The sequence below is a fragment of the Zerene cesonia genome, chromosome 10 (genome assembly GCF_012273895.1).
Source record: "Zerene cesonia ecotype Mississippi chromosome 10, Zerene_cesonia_1.1, whole genome shotgun sequence".
Classification (NCBI taxonomy): Eukaryota; Metazoa; Arthropoda; class Insecta; order Lepidoptera; family Pieridae; genus Zerene; species Zerene cesonia.
In genome coordinates, this window is record NC_052111.1 from 8,307,633 (window position 1) to 8,327,430 (window position 19,798).

The window sequence follows — 19,798 nt, forward strand, 5'->3', positions numbered from 1 at the left end:
TAACTGCGTCCCGCGGTTTCACCCGCGTAGGTCTGTATTCCATAGGAATATCGGGATAAAATGTTATTCAGTTATGTAAAGTAATGTTATTCAGTCAGTACAGTTGCCCAGCTGTTACGTATGAAATTTCATTGCAATCGGTTCAGTAGTTTTTGCGTGAAAGAGCAACAAACATACACATACACATCCTCACAAAATTTTGCATTTATAATATTAGTAGAAGTAAATGTTTAATTGTGTATACAACGCCATCTATTATATAATGGAAGTACTGCAATGACATACACAAAATTAATTAATGTCTATAATTCACTTGTGGCTCTATAATTATGTAACTTAAATACAAATTATTAATAATTGTTGTTGACAATTGTTAAATGTAATTACTTTCAAAATATTCGTTATCCTTAAAATGGTTACGTGTGAGTATCCCTTAAGCCATAGACAACATTACATGGTTTATAAATCAAGACAGAAACAGAAGTGTCAAAAATATATCCTTCATCCCTAATTCCGTGTCAATAATGTCTTTTTGACGCGATTTGCCGATTATTTATCCGAAATTTTTGCTTTTTTTAATTATGGGAGGCTCGCAAAGTACTCGAAAATTGAGTGTAGATAACGAAAATGCTATACAAGTGTCTCAAGAAGCGTTAGATCGAATACAAGCTCAATTATCCGCAAAAGTAAATATTTTAGTGAATTACATAATTTAAATCAATGTCAAGTGTAATATACAAAACGAAAATTATTTTCCAATATCGCACATTTAAATTTATTAATATAAATATTATCATATCATTGTGGTAGAATTGAGAATAGCAAATTTCACCATCTCGTGATCTTACGGAAAGAGGTTAAAATCCACGGTGATTTAAGGAATAATTCATATTTTTGAACACGGCTATGAAAAAACACATGAATGTTTATCGTAATAATCTAATCCATGAATAACAAAATCAGTGAATTGAATTGATAACAGACTATGATTTATTAATATTTTATAATTTATGTTAACTATTCAATAACATTATATAGGTAACATAAATTGGTTTGAATGCATTTATGAACTGAACATTCGTAAACGTTTCAGCAACCTGAGCCAGCATCCCAACCGCCCCCGCAGTATGCCCCTCCACCCCCAATGTATGATTCCAGTAAGAGGCAAGAAGCAGCCGCAGAAGAGGCATATTGGGCTCGTCGGATTGAAAATTTAAAACGAGCACATGAAAAAATTAACAGTGGCATGATTGTTGAGTATCAAAAGACATTGAAGGAAGCAAATGAGCTATTTGAATTGGTTCAAGCTGATAAAATTGCTAATAAACTGCCTCCGTGCCAGGAAGAAAAAGCGAAGGTATTTATTTGTATTTAATTAATAAATCATTTGGACTCATGTGAAATAGGCATAAAAGTATCATATCAATTACTAATATATAATATAATTTTGTATGAGATGACCAAATAAACAACAGTACAAAGTTCTACATTTTCAGAGCTGTATTCTAGAAATATCCATGTGGAACATTCCAAATTTTTCATAATTTACATATGATTTTTCTTTTAAAGCCAACAGTCATTTTTGATAAACTAAATAAAAACGAGGTTATCAAATTGATTTGTGTATGTAACATTATCTAATTTACACTATTTTTGGATATAGTAATCTATAACAACTTCTAAACATTGCCAAATTGCATAAATTAGATTATTTGTAAGTTGGATTTTCGTTTTAATTGTGTTGGTTAAGGTCCAAGTCAACGACCAGTGCAAGTTTTATCAAAATCGGTTCAATAATTTTTGACATAGAAAGCTGAATATATAGCATTCACCAGGAAAACAGCATTGCAATGGCTCCTGCTCCTTCACACAAACAGACTCCATATTGAAGTCAATTAAAAAAGCAAACATCAACTATGAATGAAGTTATAAGATAAAACAAAATGAAAATATTTATTATGTTTTAGGTACTTGAATGCTACAGTACAAATCCCGACAAATCGCTCTTGTGTTCAGTGCTTGTAAGTGAATTTAATGACTGTGTATGCAAGAGTAGAATTGCGGCGGTTACAGCTAGTTCTTGAACAACTGTAAATATTTAATAATTTATAGAAACTAATGGATCCATGCAATAAGTACACCATGATCAGTGTTTAATGTTTGGGCAAAAAGCTCTGAAAGTAGTTATATTGCTATTATTGATGTATGAATAAACTGTTAATTTATAGCTGTTGTTTTATTTTTGTGATCTTCAAATATGCTTCATATACATTGTATATATCGCATAATAATTAATATCGTAAACCGTCGTATCGTAAATCGTCACATATAGGCAAACAGGATTCTCGAGAACACACTGTTTATTGATAAATTAAAAATAAATTCTAAATAGATAGTTCCAGAACAGAAAGCAAGCATGCAAGATATCCCAACTTATATAATAAATGCGAATGTAATATGTTTTTCTTCTTTCACGTCTCAACAGAGATTTCATTGTACCTATGATTTTTATGTCTAGATGGAGTTATAGGCTACCTATTTACCTCGACGAAACTTCTCGTGAGTTTTTCTTTCTACTATGCGTGCAAAATACTATTGTACACAAGGAAAGTAATATTCTCTATTTTACTTTATAATACGCATAAGATGATCTAATCATGCTTCTCCTTTTCTATACTTCTCCAAGCTGTACTTAATGCACTATCATTGAAAAAAACATAAAATCCTTTTTACAATTTAAATTCTATAATTTTGCATCATAATATCTATGACATGATCTCATAATGCAATAGGTATGATAATGTTTCCATAGCAACAGTGTTATCAATTTAATAAAAAGATATTTTGTATTTCTTATATAATTAATCCCAATGGCTCATAATGAAGAGAAACCTCCAGAAGAACAGAAGCGCAAAGTGCCTCTTTACCCTGGATTTCCAGAATTAGCTCGCTCAGATGTCAGCATTTATCCGAGCTATTCAAAACTAGGCGTGGATTAGTGAGTGTTTTTTGCTCTTTCACTTCGTAAAATTTTGCGTTTTGAATTTGAAATTTGTTTTGTACATTTCGCATTTTTAATAATTTATCGTTTGCCTTATCTTTTAATATAACCCATATAAGGGATGCTTCAAAAGCTTGAATTATTTGTTGATGAAATAGAAATAAAAAACTTATTTTCAAATACTATGGTAATGCATAGTACTGTTGTATATGTATTATGTAGTATCTGTGATGAATCGTGAATATATTTTTAGTCGTGTTATTTGCCGTCATCGATATCATTGGGCAAAAGTTGCACAACGCAAGCAATTTATGAGAGAACTACATAGTTTTGAGAAGCTTCAATCAAATGCTTTGGATGGTGTGAGGGTTCACAGAGAATTCTCTCAAGGTATTCTCTCCCATAAGATCCCACCGAGGCGCTACATAAACAAACTAACTCCTGACCCACTCACTATGAAGCAAAGGATGAGAGTGGAGGAAATCATTAGCGGCAGAGTAAATTAAAGCAGAAAATACTTTGATCTTTCCATGAAGCACACATATTAAGGTGTTTATTAAATTAAAAAATGTTTATGTTTTTTACCATAGATTAGAATCTTTTGGCTTAATAAATAAAATTAAATTGTTCTCTTATTTGTTTTATTATATTTACAAACAAAGAAAGTCTGAATGTAGGAAGTTCCAAATTTTTCGGAAATCTTCTCTTGAAATATTGTTGTTTTTATTCCCTGAATCAGTTCAGTAGTTTTTGACAAATTTATTCCATTGAATTATTTTCAGCAGCTTTTCTCTTCTTCATTTTCTTACTCTTTTCAACATTACTCTGTAAGTAGTGTGCTTCTTTCTTAGCCTGTGATATTTCCGCTCTTAGCCTCTGTTTCATTGCCGCCTTCTCGTAAGCCAGTCTCTCACTTAAATGAATCCACTTGAATCTTGGAATGTACTTTATGTTCCATATCATATCATAATAGCGGGACTTTTTTCTTGTACCTATTTTAGTATTGTTCAAATTCGCCGCAACAGCCTTTGCTATCTTTTTCTTTTTAAATTCCACCCAGCCTTCTGTGAACTGATTGGGAACACGTTTTCGTTTTTCTCCAGGTTCTAGAAACAATGGAATAACAAGTTATTTCAAATTGCATGGTACCACATATTGATATATCATGTTTATGTAATTCATTTCTAAAAAAGAAATAAACAATTTGTATGTCCCTAAAGTATTTTTCAAATTATATAAGAAGATATAACATATAATTAAAAAACTAATAAAAAACATGTCTCATAACCTCAAAATACTCACTGGCACTGGATTGTAAGTAAATCCTACCAACTTCGCCAAATACGCTAAATATTTCTCTAATTTTTGCAACGTTCATGTAAGGAGGTATAGTAGAAAGATAAATAATCCCCCGTTTTCTTGTCTTCTTTATAGAATTAATATTTGTATCAGAACCTACTGTGCTGTCCATACTATTTTCATTATTCATGCTATTACATTCAGAACCATTTTCTGGAACTCGATCATTATCTTCGGATGGCATGTTTTGTATCTTTTATAACTTATTTTATAAAAAATCGAAACTTAATATTACAATTTTCTAATTACTAGTTTCTATTTCTAAATAAAACAGGTATTAGTGTATCGAATAGATACACCACCGGATTTGACAGTTACCATGTGACCTTGACAGTTTTGATTTTTTAATTTTATTTCTCGTGCTCTAGATACGTTAATATTAGTGTATAATCAATAAAAATATTAGTGTTTTACATGAACGATGAATACAGTTTAAAAATACGTTGATGATAATTTATATATACATAAAAAGTCTAAAACTAAATATGTTGTGAGATCATAGAACGTTGTCAAATTCCGTAGTTAATAAAAACGGACGTCAGTTTCCTAGTTTTAGTCGTCAATGCTTTCCTTATCCTTTTTTTCCCTTGTAAACGGGCTGCGCATTCGCAGAGGCACAACCTCTGGTATGAATAAATGTTCATGAGTGGTGGTGATCGCTTACCATCGGACGAACCATCAGCTCAGTTGCCCGCTTATGGCATAAAAAATTCTTCCACAACATATTAAGTGCATAATCTACGGTCCAAAATGATGATATTGTCAAATCTCTAGGAAAAGAAAGGTATTATATAAAATAATTATCTGTCTACACCTAGCCATCTAGATTTATTGGAGATAATTTTTTTCCTTAATTGTGAATCCCAAAAAAAATTCAGCAATAAATTCTAAAAGTGTGATAGCATCTATGGACTGTAGTCTGTGGCAGTCAAAGAATTAATCAAATGTCAAGTTGACGCTACTATTTACTGCTTCGTTATTGTGAAAATATAGTATTTAATTTGTAATTACATATTTTCTAATTATTACACATTGGAGTTACTACATATTATTTCTAACATAAGCAATTTCGTCTCCTTTTTTCAATTTAATACTTGAACAATGGGTTGTGATGGTGGTACGATTCCCCGTCGTGATGAACTTGTTAGATTAAAAAAGAAACCAGAACAGGTAACCACATTTGTAAATGTTGTTTAATACTATTTACATTGCTTATGACACGTATTAATATAGTTTATTTCGTTTTCAGAAAGATAAAGATGCTGAACGTTCATTCAAATGGCGTAACTGTGCTTTATCTCAACAACCCCTACAAGAGCCCGTCGTTGCCTGTGGCCTTGGACGTTTGTACAGCAAAAGCTCAGTTTTAGAAGCTTTACTAGATAAAGAATCCAAGCCAGAATCCATCAACCATATTAAGAACCTAAAGGTAATATTGCAGACCTTTTGTATGTGACAAAAACTGCATATTGATGTAACATAAGTAATATTTCTAATTATTTATTATAAATCTCCACTTGTACCTTAACCTTATGCATTTATTTATCACCACAGATCAAGTAAACTATATGATAATGTCTAATTATATTTCATTAAGCCAATTTCAATTATGGAGTTATTTTTGACATTATGACTCACTTCAGGTTGTTTAGTGATTGTCATTACATATGAGATATAATTTTACCACTCTGTTTGTACATTTGGTATACTGTATATAGCCTCAAATTATGAAAATTTATGATTACAGGACATTAAAGACTTGAAACTAACAAAGAATCCTGCATACAAGAAAACAGAACATACAGATGGAGCCGTTGGTGAAGGCAGTGCACCTTATATTTGCCCCATTAGTGGTCTGGAAATGACTGGAAAATTCCGTTTTATTTTCCTGTGGAGTTGTGGCTGTGTTCTCGCTGAGAGAGCATTGAAAGAAGTGCGACAGAACCTCTGCCATATGGTAAGTTTTGACATATGTTATTTGTTTCATGTTTCAACCCCTTCTTGAATAGTTGAAATGATGAAAAGAATAAAAGAAGTAAAAGATTTATAGTTATACTAGCTGCACCCGGCAAACGCTGTTCTGCCTTACTCTTATCGTTTAGTGGTATGAAAAATAGATGTTAGCCGATTCTCAGACCTACCCAATATGCTTACCAAATTTCAGAGGAATCGGTCAAGCCGTTTCGGTGGAGTATAGAGACTAACAGTGTGACACGAGAATTTTATATATAAGATTGCAGTTCAATTTTGTATAAACAATGTTAACTAATTTTACAGTGCCAGCAACCCTTCACAGAAAACGATGTTGTGGTCCTTAATGGAATGGATGAAGACATTGAGAAGCTAAAAGAAAAAATGGCCGTGCGGGTTTCCAGTAGAAAGTCTAAGAAATCCAAAGCTGATAAGATAGAAATCAAGTCAGAACCTTCTGAAGCTTCCACATCTGAAACAAAGGAACCTGAACCATGCAGTAGTGAAGTTAAAAGTGAAGACTGCAAACCTGGTAGTAGTCAAGTTAAAAAAGAAACAGAAACTATACCTCTATCATTACCAAAATTCAACCCAAACAAACAAGCCAGAGGTCATTTTGGGTCCACCAAAAGAGCATTTGCAAATGGTTTGCAGGAAGACCCATCATATAAGAAGGCAAAGAAAGATTACAGTATAGCCAAAGACCCACAGACTAGTGAAGTGTACAAATCATTATTTACTTCTCATAAAAGTGATCAGGAACAAAAGAGGGCACATTGGGTTACATATAACCCATTTTATAACTAAATTTTATTTAGCAATAAAAAATATTTTGTGACTTATATCCTGTACATTTTATTTCCTATTAAAATTGCTGAAAAAGTAGAGCAAAATCATAATTAAATGGTTGGGATATTTTCCCATCACTGTTGTTAATTTTCGTCAAAATAAAAAGAGGTTTATTGAAGCAGATCAATAAGAAATCAATCAAATTAGACAATGACACAGTACTAATACTTTATTTCCTAAATAATATTGCACATACAATGGAATGTTTTGAAGACTTAAATTATACAACTTATTTCTAATATTATAAACGTCTTAGAGAATTAATTATTTGTGCTGACACAAACTGCTTATAGATAATATATGATTGACGTTGATCCTAACTTTTTATTTAGTAAAGTTAAAATGAAATTAGCCTAGAACTAATCACGCAATACAAAATCTTGCGCGTACAACACTTTGTTGAAACTCAAAAAAAAGACATTTACCTTTTCGCTCTATACACTACAAAACTGATACTTTGACGAGTCAAAAACTAACGTTTCTTAAAAATAATATGTACCATCATATCAATTAATGCCTAAGTCTCCATAAATACATAACAGTTAGCATGCTACATAAAGATCTACAATAATACTTGTTAATTTTAATTTTGGTACCTGGAATTGAAAAAAAAACTAAAGAGTTAATTTAGTGGAAACTGGTATCACACTTACTCTGCAGAAAGAAGCAAAGTGCATATTATACCACTAAATCCTATTTGTTTTGTCAAAATATTTAATAAATATGAAATAGGTTAAATTCTGACTGAATAAAATGCTTTTATAATGAAGAAAATATCTTACTTATTTCCTATAGATATTTTAAAAGAGATCAATATCCTAATTATTATTAAACGACCGCCTTATATACTTTGAAGTAAGTACCGAAAATTACAAAATTCCTTTTTTTTTCAATCGAATACACATTTTTGGCTTTAAAAACATAGATAACAGATAGATATTGCACACTAAAAAAACAAAAAAACCATAAAGTAACTTTTGTATTATAAAAACAATAAACAATACCTTTTCAGACAAGTAACAATAATAGGAATGTCTTCATATTAAGTAAAATACCAACTACTATTATAAATGCGAAAGTTACTCCGTCTTTCTGCCTCAACCACTGAACTGATTTAGATTAAAATTGATAGAGATAATTAAAGAATCGAGAAAAGACAAATAATTTATCCCGGAAATGGAAACTTCTACTTTTTCCTCCCACTGTCTACCACTGTCCTTTGAATATGCGGGCGGAAAACAAGTAATCCATAGATCGTTTATTTTTTAATAGAATGAAAATACAGAGTTTAAAAATAAAAAGGTGTGTGTGCGATTCACACATGATAGAAGTGAAACATCAGTAAATCGACAAAAGAATGAGAAGAATATATATAAAATAGTATGTATATTTCTGTCTCATTCTTTGCCGGCTTCATTCTACACATTTTTGAATTTGTGTCTCTTACCTGTCGTTTTTCCGTTGCATCAGGTTTGAAATCACAACGATTCTAAAGAAGTTTCACTTCAAAAAATATTGCTAATCTATACAGCGACATCTTGCTGCACAGACGCTAAAGTGGCCTCTATGATAAGATTAAAGTCCAACTCGTTGAGGCTCGCTTTGGCTGTGAGGAGATCCAAAAATGTATCCAACGGAGACAGACGTTCACCCGACGGAAGTGCTGCAATACCTGTAAAATAAAAACAATACTTGAAAACAAAAAACAAGTTTCGCAACACAGTTCTATTATTGAAAAAAAGTTGTGAGATCCATGTATCCAATAAAAAAAAAATTCTCTGTGAATGTCTGGAACGCATGAGCATCCGGGCGAACTCACCCGTGTCCTTGACAGGGCGGTGCGGGTGGTGGTCCCGCGCGGGCGCGGTCACGCCGCTGAGCAGCGCGGCGGCGTGGTCGCGCGCGCGCAGCACGAGCGCCGCTCTGTGCGGCCACGCGGCGAGCGCGCGCCGCCCCCGCCCCTCGCCCACCAGCTGGATCAAACGCAGCTTGTTGTTCACGGTGCGCGTGCTGTCGTCGTCTTTGCCTATGCAATTATGTGAATATATGTTTAAAAAAATAATAAAGAAATACAAAAAAAAAATAGAAAACATATTGTCGGGTTTAATATTCTGTTATATCTGAATATATGTCAGTTAAGGTACAGATCTCACTTTTCATAACTGCTAGAGCAAAATTTAATTAGGTATAATGAATCAGTTAGATGCGTGAAATGACGCTAACACACATATCAATATGATTTTTAAATCAATAAAAACTTATCCAGATTATCAAGTAAATTAAAATTATCAGCCATACACGCCTACTAAATAAACATATTATTATACTCACTGGCAATAATAGCCTTCAGCACGTCAATCTGCAGCTCGAACACGTTCCGATGCACGTACTGCGCGAACGCGTGGAACCGCAGAGTCCGGTAGCCGAGGTACGTGAAGAACGAGCTGAAGCCCTGCGGCAGCGGGAACGCGAGCGAGTCCGTCGACACGTAGTACTGTTCCAGGAGCTTGAAGAGGACCAACGCGTGACTAGGCTCCATTTCATCTCTATACGGAAGGGAAGTCATTATCAAACTTTGTAGCGAATAAAAAAAAAGTGTTCCGATGTAGAGGTATTATTGTTTTTAGCAAATATACAAATGATTATTACTTTAAACATTAACACTTTGTTAAAACAATAACACGAAATGAAGACACTTGTACAGAAGGAACAATAATTTGAAGTTATTATAATAATATTTTTTTTTTTCAATCTGATATGGATACTTGTGAAATGTGATATTATATTACAGACACTATGTAGAATTGTTTTACGCTAATATTAGCAAACAAAACAAAATCAAAAAGAAACACGCACACGCACACCGTGAACAAAATCAAAACCGAACAAAATGAATATGAACAACAACTGTGAACTGAAACAAAAAAAAACATTAGCAAACCAAAAAACCAATAATAAAACCAAGCGACCAAAAACAAAAACACGACTCAAATGAAAATGGAAACCCAAAACAACAGATCACACAATAATCATACACGTATGCGAAACCGCGCGGCTGGTGCGGCAGCGGCACCGCGGCCGCCGCTTTCAGCGCTGCACGGCAGAGCGCTCTAGACGCGTCCAGCTGCGCTGCGGCCCAGCGCGTCGCGAGCGCGTGGACGCCGCTTTCGAGCGCTCCAGCGCTGCCGTTGTTACTTTCCCGCATCAGGTGTACGCTTACGGCTCGTAAGTTCTAAATTTCGATTTTAAAAATGGAACCTCTTTGTTAATCTTAGCTTTGCAAATATCAATTTTATGAAAATATTAAGTACGTTATTATAACATTTTTTTTTAAATTACATACCTGCCGCGGCATCCTATTTTATATTCGATGTATAGTATAGGAATGCAATAAAAGGAGCCCAAAAATGTAGCCAGATATGATGCAATGTTAGAGAGTCACATTGTATATTCACAGTTCACATTCACACTTTCAATTTTAAAATTCACCCACACTTTCACACAAGAAACATTCCAATATACAGGACCATCAAATCACCCCGATACAAAAGTTAAAGTATTGTGACGTGACAAGTTAAAAGGGTTGAACTCACAGCGGCTATGATGTGCTCCTGCTTGCTGGCCGTGCACACGTCGAGCTCGGGGAAGGGGAAGGCGTCCTGCGCCGCCAGCGAGGCGCGGCGCGGCGCCAGCGGGGCCGCCGTCGGCGACATCGGCGTGCTGCTGCGCGACAGCGCCTCCGGCTGTGCCGAGCGGTTATATTTGTATATACATACACAACCGAATTGGTGCGTCGCCTGGTGGTAAGCGACCACCACTATAAAATCTACAGAAGAACGACCTTTGCAAATGTAGGGCAATTTGAACGGATGAGGGATGAGGAAAGGATTATCGATGGGAATAGAGAAATGAACTGGGGACTGCGAGGAAAGGGCCCCCCCCCCACTTATCGCACGCAAACACATATTCTCCCGTGGGTGTGTGGTACGTTCTCCAGTACGCGAGACATACCCTCTCACACGAAAACCCTTGGAGCATCGGCATACCGGGCGCTCACCTGGTAGCAGTGCAGGCTGACGCGCAGGCGCTCCAGCACCTGCGCGGGGCGCAGGCGGGCGCGCGGCGCGGCGAGCGCGCACAGCGCGGCCCACAGGCGCGTCCACGCGTCCTCCGCGAACTGGCTCACGCGCTGGCGCGGCGACAGCACCACGGCCGCCACCGCGCTGCGCCACAGCGCCGCCTGGCTCACCGACACCGACACCGCGCCCGCCTGACGCACGATCGTTACTAATTACGCCAGCGACACAACCGACCCACCGACCACTTTAGTAGGAAATGAGGAGAGGTGAGTTTTCACCCTATTATGTATTCGCACTTCAGCAAGCTACGTATTTTAAATTATTTTATGTAGTTTTATTAAATATTAATTGTTCGACTTATCACCATTAAGAAACTATGAGCTTTATATTTTTATTTTTCCCTGTACATCTGTCCCTGCATCAACAATTTAATACAAACCCCCCCCCCCCTTACCTTAACATCGGTGAACTTCAGGTGCAGCGTGAAGGGCAGCCAGTTCATGAGGCTGAGGGCGGAGGCGGGCAGCGAGCGGCGCGTCACCGCGTACGTGGTGCCGACCAGGTACTCCTGCATCACTTTCTGCAGACCGCCCAGGCCGTCGTTTTGGTTCAGGCACAGCCATGATATCAGCTGGAGAATTGTTTAAGTGATTTAGTTTTTGCTACTTTTTTTTGACTATCCGTCCAATACGGATTCAATACGGACTGTGAATAAAAAATGTCTCTTACATATTAATACATATGTAGTTCATTAATCCACCACATTAAACAATTCAAAATTCGTGCAAACTGACAATATCAAATTTATTTTATTACTAACGAGTATCTATATATATTATCATCTCATTAAACCACATTTCCTCACTGTTTATTTATCTATACTTACATCTTCCGCCAAATCCATATTACCCTCGTGCTGCACCAGATAATGCAGAACACCCAGTCTATTCTCCACAACTGTATCACTTTTGAAGGTAGCAGCCAGGTCCTTCTCCGCTACGTTCATAGTGACCACGTCCAATGTATTTAGGTCCACCATGGTGTGGGCCCCCCAGCCCACCAGTGGGGCGAGGCTGGGCCCACTCTCGGTGCTCTCTGTGGGCATCACGATGTGGCAGCACGGCTCGTGGTGCGGACTTACGTCAATTAGGTGCGTGAACAGCATTGGTATATGTACGAGCAGGTGGTTTTCTGTGAAAAAATTTGTTTTCGTATCTATAGTAATACTACAAAATAACTTTGTTTGGTTGGTTGAACACGCTCCTCTCGGGAACTACTACTTTGAAAAGAAAATTCATATTTTCCTAATGAAAAATGTTGCTACAATTTTAATTTTGAATTGTGATGGTGTTGCGTGAGACAGGAAGTCGTTGATAAATGTACGTATCTAAATAATTGTGTGGAATACTATATTTAATTGGTTATAAACTTATCAAATAGGCATTTCCTTAAGAAATACCACACATCAGTACAACCTATTACAAGATTATTTACTTACCCGCATAAAGCGTATACGAAGGTCGTAAAGACTTGGCCAAAGACCAGGGCAGGTCAGGCACCACATTGTGCACCACGCAACCGTGGTGCAGGAGCGTCACCGAGTATGCAAAGTTGACGCCGGAGTCTTTCAGATCCACGTCATCTAGCACTAGAGAACTAGTGGAATCATCTAGAGGCTGGAAAGAATACAACAGTAGCTTCATTTTTATATGTACACATTGATTACATATTATGTAGAATTAAATGCAAAATTGAAAAATATTATTTTAAAAGAGCAACTACAGCGTTTCTTGTCGGCTTTTCTCTGTAGATAGTGCCTTTCGAACCGGTGGTAAATGTTGAAACTATTAACTATGTTATGACGCTTCAAAAGTGCTTCTATAAGAAATCTAATTGAATAAATAAATGTTTGAGTTTGACATTATTTTATTAAGGGTGGATATTTTACCATTTATAGTAATTTATTTAGGTATAACTTAAAAACCATTTTTAGCTAGTTTTTTTTTATTTATTAAGTTCATCAATGATTTATTACATTTATACTTTATTGCTTAACCAATTATGTTTTTCTGTAGCTAATGAATTCATTGCTCTCAATAAAATATCGAAAAATACCGATAATTACAATAATCTCAGACAATATATTTAAATATAGCGACATTTAGAAATATCCGATCATTATCAGATGATATTTTAATGCTACTTTAAAAATTATATCAACGAAATCTTACAGTTTAAAATGGCGTATTCATAACCTAATCACCGAAGTGTAGCCAAGCGAAGACGTTCCATTAGCATTATATTTATTCAGGTCAATTTTCCACGCAAACCCTACCCTCTTACCTTGTAAAGATAATGGTGGCAAACGCACAGCATCCCTCGATGGTCGCAGATAATGTACAGGTCGAGACTGCAGTCGTGCACCCGCAGGGGCACGGGGTCGTCTTCGTAGGAGCCGCAGGCTGACGCCGCGCCGTGCGCTCCGGGCATGTGCGGGAGAGACAGCGGAATGTTTAGCTGGTAGGGGTGTTAATGGTCAGATTTGTTTTATAATTAATCATCCTACTAATATTATACACGCGAAAATTTCCAAGATGAATGGAAGTATGTTTGTCTGTTTCACGCGAAAACAGTTTATCGTAGCTTTATAAAATTTGGTACAGAGATAGATTACAGTCTGGATAAGCATTGTGTCTGAATAATATTTATAAAAAAATCTGCAGCATAAAAGATATACCACGCTTATATTAGAAAAAAATCACATTCAAAGCGCTTTTTGCGCTATATATATTTTCTGAATTGCATTTTGCATATTATCAATATCTAATACATAACATAACATATACTATACTTTTGTGTTTTGTGCCACATAATAAATTAATACCTGTATTTCAACAAACTAACGTTTTGTCATATGCTTTCTATAATTGACAAAAATTCTAGAATCCGTCCCTTATGAAAATACTTTCACTCGCGTAAGTCCGTATCCCGTAGGAATATCGGAATAAAAAGCTACCCATATGTTATTCCAGTTGTCTAGCTATCTATGTACCAAATTTCATTGCAATCGGTTCAGTAGTTTTTGCGTGACAGAGCAACAAACATACACACATCCTTACAATCTTAGGCATTTATAATATTAGTAGGAATAGGAATAGTAGAAATATTAGTAGGATAGGATTGGCAACATTATTTTTCGGCAGTTAGTATCTTCTATTGTAATCAACAATTATCTATGTAAGAAAATGCTCCAAAGAAAAGATTGGAAAAGAGAAGAAAAGGTTGACTTCAGAGGAATAACTCCGAGACGAAAATACAACAAAAACAGCACATATCATAATACACAACAGATTAATAAGAATTCTCACCCACGATTATATTATCATATATTTTGGAAGTTGGATTGTATAAAATATCATGGCGAGGTCAATGGGAGGCGCAGGCGCAGGTGAACTCATCATCATGCCATAATCTCTCAAATAGGATCAGATAAATCACGCTGTCCGAAATATTAGCAATGGAAACACAATGAAGAGGATATATTTTTAGAGTCTTACATGAAAAAATATTTGTCTTGTGTTAACAGTTAATAATTTTTACTACTTGTGTAGGGTAGTTTTATCATTAGGTATATATAAGTACTCGATTTAGTAAGATCAAGTTTGTCAGCGGATTGCTAAGACTGAATTGTTTTATTTCATACTCGTCCCGGCTTCGCCCGGATCTCAAGATTCCTGTTGTATCCTAACGGAACATACAATCATAAAACAGTATCCTATCACCCAAGTCTATTCATATCCTATCTGTATTCTGTATACTAAATTTTCATTACTCGTTTCGGTGTCATTGACGTTCAAACATCCAAACAAACAAACTTTCAACTTAATCATATTTTTAGTAGGTAATTCCCAATTCTGTAGGTATAATCATACCTAAAGAATCTTCTGTAGGTATGAATATACCTATAGAATTAGGATATATACAAGTAAAATTATTACATAAGTGAATCGTAAGGTTTAATCGACCTTCAAATGATTTTTCGCATAAATGATGTCATCTGATATTAAATCAATATTTTTATAGGTGGCACTTTAGTATACGTGTGGTACGTCATAAAGAATATCGTTAATCAAATATCCAAATTAACTAATCAATTAAACAAATAACCAATGTTTATAAATCATGACTTATATTTTTCGGTGTCACTATATTATACAGTAAACCCACTAATTATTACACTAACTACCTACGTAGAGCTTTTATCTATCGTAAAAATGAATTCCTATTTTCCTTGGTCACGCCACCACGCGTGAACGGCTGGACCGATAACAAAAATTCTTTCACTATTGGAAAGCAGCAATTACACTGACTGACATAAGCTATTTATGTACCACGGGTGAAACCGGGGCGAACAGCTAGTATTATGTAATTTTAAACATTTAGTCGCCATTAAATATATAAAAGAGCCATCCATGCAGCGTAAAGTTGTAATCACCGTTAGATTCTGATCACGTGGACAAGATTCCCCCAAAATTGTAAACTATCGACAAATTTTGATCCGTAACAAACTGTTTTCATTTAATGCATCACTTTATCGTAAACTAGCGGTCCGCCCCGGCTTCGCCTGTGGTACATTTGCTTTACGCTAATAAGCTATAGAGCCTTCCTCGATAAATGGGCCATCTAACAATAAATAAATAATTTTTCAAATCGGACCATTAGTCCCTGAGATTAGTGCGTTCAAACAAACAAACAAACAAATAAACAAACAAACTCTTAAGCTTCATAATATTGGTATAGATTATAAACTATCAATGTGGAACCGTTATATTTGAATAAGGTTTGTTATTACTTAGGCTCCGCTGACTTGAGACTTTCACCTGACTTCTAAATCTACATGATGCTTCCTACTACATCCATACTACAGAACCCGCAAGAACTGAGAACTGAAGTATAAACATCCACCGAACACCACAATCAGCATAATATATGGAGATGATTCTAACGCTCCCATTTTTTATTATAACGCATCATTTATCACGAAACGTGAATGACATCGTCTACTCATCTCACTGTATAAAGGATTCAAATGTATACCGTCTGCCTCAGATTTTAATATCAACTAGAAAAATCTACGAAATTTACATCCACTCTGTTTAAAGGCATGGTAATTCACACTTCCATGGGCCTCTCCAGACTCAGTAATATCTATAACCTTTCTTAATAATTTTGGACTTCGCCAATACAAATATAACTCAAACTTTGGTCACTTACACCTTATGCAGGGAAGCAACATTTGCAATTCGATCTACTATTGAGTGACGAGGGGCGTATACGCAAAATTTATGCGCATATGGGTGGCTTGTCCTAAGTGCATATTGTCTATGACGAACATAATACAATAGAGTATACAAAATTGAGATGTTTAATACATTAAAAACTCAGTCCACTTACATGACTACTCATAGCGAACTTGGGTAGAATTTGTATCTAATAAAGCATAACACAAATCAAAAATTTTTTAATTGGAGTCGAACAGGCTTCGGTACGAATTGGTCCAGCCTGGACCGGGAAAGTACCACATCTCCATAGAAGATCAGCGACAAATAGCATACGAATACTATTGTGTGTATTTATGGGCTATGCTGGTCGATTACAACCAAAGGATTATTACATTTTTATATACGCCAACTTTGTCCCAAAAAAAAAATCATATTGAAGAAACAAGCGATGTGGGTTAAGTTCGAATCCTACTCCATTTTTGTATGCAAAATTATGTGCTTTAAAAAAAATTGCAAAACAAATTCATTATATTCATCTTACCACAGTCTCATGTGGCAGATCGGCGTGAAACTGTAAAGCAGATAGAGTTGGAGTCAGTTCGGTTGGAGATTTCTCTTCTTCGTCTTCAGCAAAACTTTGAGTTGGTGCTCGATAATGGATGTAAAATAGTACCTATAAACAGAAAAGATATTTAAAAATAAGAGAGGATTTATTTAGGAGATATTTATAAACGGATAACTCCTATTTGCGCGATTTCACGGACGAACCAGACAATAGAGACCGAGCAAACGCAAGCATTTCTATAACTTATGTGTTACTTTAGTACATGAGCTACATCACTGCATACTATCACCAAATTCCGATCAGTGGTTATTGCGTGAAAGGCTAATAAACACACATTCATATATTCTTATAGATTTTTCGCGTTTATAATATTAGTAGGATATGGGTACTTGAACATATTATATTATAATTAGAAAAATTCCCTAATGAGCCACTAAATAGCTAATGACCTCTTAATGATGATATATCAACAACTTAAATATAAGAAATTTTTTCTATTCTTTCAAAATTTCTAATTTATAAAGCATTTCAATGCTATAAAACTAAAAATTAAACTTAAATATTATACACAATTTTGCCCTGAATTTTTTATACTGTATCTCTCTTTACCTACGAATAAATAGATTACAGATAAAAATATTTCTGTCAAACTCTGGAAACACATTGTAATTTAGTGAGCAACACTATCTTGTTTATAACACAAAATTCCGTTCAACTGTTCAAACAAGACATTAAGAAGTATTAATAGCTTTTTTAGCACAATAATTCCTTTACTCTCATGTAATTTTTGTTTCCTCTTTTAATATTAATGACTGACTACATGACATAAGATGTAAACATAAATACAATTCTCATAATTTAATTATTTCCAGGAAGCATACAATTAGTAGAAAATAAGGTCGTTAAGAAGACAATGTTGGTAGTTAATTAATTGATTGCCTTCCAGAATAACAACTTTTGCCATCTTCAAACTTACTATAAAAATATTAATATAATAAAAAACCTATAATATCTTCACTATGCTAGATATAATTTGCTTATGTGTTATTATAAGCAGTTAACATTTAAATATGATCAAGAATTGATGCACTGCTAGAATTCAAATACATAATATAAACATATTACATAACTAATCAAGCCTGCATTTCATAGTTGCATAGAAATTTTAAAACATATGTTGGAAGAAAACCTAATTAGATTTTATTAATTGATAATAAATGCCGTGGTAAAAAAAGAAAACAGTCATTGTTCTATTTAATTTTTTTTTGTTTTTTTCAATAAATTTGTTAAGTGTTTACATTTAAATGTTATAGTATATTTTTACATCATGATGTTGTTGGCCATGTTGAGTATGCTGAAGTTAATAATGCCAATAAAATTAATATATTTTTATACTTACTTGATTGACACAATCCCACTGTGCCCAAGAAAAGACATGAACTATAGTCTCTGGCTCTGGATAAATACCATCAAAACCCCACTTCTCGGTGCCATCATCACATTCATTTAGAAACATAGGTGTTCTATATATTTTAATACCTTAAAAAAGAAGAATCTTTGCTACTTTAGAACATCACTATAATTGAATCTTACCCAAAAAAGATATGGATAATATATATATAGCGATAGATATAGATATTATTGCATATAAAAATTTTAAAACTCACATTCCAAATGTTTGAATAATATGAATCTATCATTTCTGATACCAGGACTGTACTTATTGCTCTTTCCATACACATATTGCACCATAATTTGTTTCGTTGATTGTTCTTCTACCTCTTCAGGTCCAGTTACCTTATCTGGAAGGATCGCAACTAGATATGGTCGATAGATGGGCTCATCGTTTGCATCAGCAGGAATGTCTTTGACCACATAAACAACTAGACTATGAGACGAGTTTACGGAAGCCTGTATAATGTTTAATTTCTCTTCAAAGGTATATAAAGTCTTCAAACTTTTAGACTTATTCGTATAGACGCCTATATTTAATACGTCGTTGCTTTGGCGTGTCGAAATCCATGTCAAAATTTGTGACCCATCCTGTTCTTGGCCCACTAGACGCCACTCACGGGCTGTTACTTCTGGAATTTTGTGTTTAAAGTCATTAATAACTAAAATAAAGTTTTCTTATGTAAAAAAGAGATCAGGTAAACATTGAAACATTAATATACCTTCATCACTTTGTGATTGTAAGACACCGCAAAGCTTTACGGCCAAATTATGAGCAGTCATTATAATTTATATCGTTTTAGAATTCACTTATCAATATAAAATATTTTATAATGATAACCACTACAATTTAATAATAGTTCATAATCAGAACCTTTACGCTATAAAGCTTATAGGTATCGACTTTTCCTGACTTAATTTTCTATCAGCTGGTGCCCAGCTGTGCATAGACGTGAAGATAGTTTTAACAGTACAGCCAACATAAGAACAAAACAAAATTTAACCAAGCAGTCAACACTATTGCCAATCACGTTGATTGACCAATCACAAAACTTTATTTGGCTGTAGAATTATTTTTCATTACACGGAGTTGTAAGCAGTAAATTATATTTTGTAAGAATGTTTGCATTTAAAATATCATAAATAAAGAAATATTTCAACGTTTACACGGAAGCACACAAATTATACACATCAAATAAAAATTAATCGTCACAAAGTAATTTTTAACTGAATTGTTTGT

At 34.7% G+C, this 19,798-nt stretch overlaps 4 protein-coding genes across 4 annotated transcripts; 2 read left to right on the forward strand and 2 right to left on the reverse strand.

Annotated features, from left to right (window-relative positions):
* Positions 1-482: 482 nt before the first annotated feature.
* On the forward strand, positions 483-2,227 carry LOC119829658. The gene is made up of 3 exons (XM_038352274.1): positions 483-686; positions 1,094-1,357; positions 1,968-2,227. The coding sequence occupies exons 1-3, from the start codon at positions 582-584 to the stop codon at positions 2,082-2,084; spliced, it is 486 nt and encodes a 161-aa protein (XP_038208202.1). The 5' UTR covers positions 483-581; the 3' UTR covers positions 2,085-2,227.
* Positions 2,228-3,628: 1,401 nt separating this feature from the next.
* Positions 3,629-4,681, reverse strand: LOC119829657 (pre-rRNA-processing protein esf2-like). Its single transcript, XM_038352273.1, has 2 exons — positions 4,304-4,681; positions 3,629-4,107 (listed from the first exon to the last, which is right to left on the reverse strand). Exons 1-2 carry the CDS (start codon positions 4,542-4,544, stop codon positions 3,761-3,763), a joined length of 588 nt encoding a protein of 195 aa, XP_038208201.1. The 5' UTR covers positions 4,545-4,681; the 3' UTR covers positions 3,629-3,760.
* A 609-nt stretch (positions 4,682-5,290) lies between these two features.
* LOC119829721 (replication termination factor 2) lies at positions 5,291-7,173 on the forward strand. The gene is made up of 4 exons (XM_038352359.1): positions 5,291-5,530; positions 5,610-5,789; positions 6,108-6,317; positions 6,638-7,173. The coding sequence occupies exons 1-4, from the start codon at positions 5,462-5,464 to the stop codon at positions 7,136-7,138; spliced, it is 960 nt and encodes a 319-aa protein (XP_038208287.1). The 5' UTR covers positions 5,291-5,461; the 3' UTR covers positions 7,139-7,173.
* Positions 7,174-7,266: 93 nt separating this feature from the next.
* Positions 7,267-19,517, reverse strand: LOC119829737 (protein pigeon). Its single transcript, XM_038352388.1, has 15 exons — positions 19,281-19,517; positions 18,774-19,190; positions 18,506-18,645; positions 17,083-17,214; positions 13,603-13,776; positions 12,758-12,935; positions 12,146-12,450; positions 11,714-11,890; positions 11,238-11,450; positions 10,774-10,923; positions 10,216-10,412; positions 9,512-9,726; positions 9,000-9,206; positions 8,690-8,852; positions 7,267-8,474 (listed from the first exon to the last, which is right to left on the reverse strand). The coding sequence occupies exons 1-14, from the start codon at positions 19,339-19,341 to the stop codon at positions 8,704-8,706; spliced, it is 2,715 nt and encodes a 904-aa protein (XP_038208316.1). The 5' UTR covers positions 19,342-19,517; the 3' UTR covers positions 7,267-8,474; positions 8,690-8,703.
* Between the last annotated feature and the right edge of the window lie 281 nt (positions 19,518-19,798).

Coding starts and splice junctions, on each gene's coding strand:
- LOC119829658 (XM_038352274.1), top strand. CDS start 582: ATGGGAGGCTCGCAAAGTACTCGAAAATTGAGTGTAGATAACGAAAAT. Junction 687..1,093: donor AAGCTCAATTATCCGCAAAA/GTAAATATTTTA, acceptor TAAACGTTTCAG/CAACCTGAGCCAGCATCCCA. Junction 1,358..1,967: donor GCCAGGAAGAAAAAGCGAAG/GTATTTATTTGT, acceptor ATTATGTTTTAG/GTACTTGAATGCTACAGTAC.
- LOC119829657 (XM_038352273.1), bottom strand. CDS start 4,544: ATGCCATCCGAAGATAATGATCGAGTTCCAGAAAATGGTTCTGAATGT. Junction 4,108..4,303: donor TTACTTACAATCCAGTGCCA/GTGAGTATTTTG, acceptor CATTGTTTCTAG/AACCTGGAGAAAAACGAAAA.
- LOC119829721 (XM_038352359.1), top strand. CDS start 5,462: ATGGGTTGTGATGGTGGTACGATTCCCCGTCGTGATGAACTTGTTAGA. Junction 5,531..5,609: donor TAAAAAAGAAACCAGAACAG/GTAACCACATTT, acceptor TTTCGTTTTCAG/AAAGATAAAGATGCTGAACG. Junction 6,318..6,637: donor GACAGAACCTCTGCCATATG/GTAAGTTTTGAC, acceptor CTAATTTTACAG/TGCCAGCAACCCTTCACAGA.
- LOC119829737 (XM_038352388.1), bottom strand. CDS start 19,341: ATGACTGCTCATAATTTGGCCGTAAAGCTTTGCGGTGTCTTACAATCA. Junction 13,777..17,082: donor ATCTGCCACATGAGACTGTG/GTAAGATGAATA, acceptor CACCCCTACCAG/CTAAACATTCCGCTGTCTCT. Junction 10,413..10,773: donor AGGAGCACATCATAGCCGCT/GTGAGTTCAACC, acceptor ATCGAAATTTAG/AACTTACGAGCCGTAAGCGT.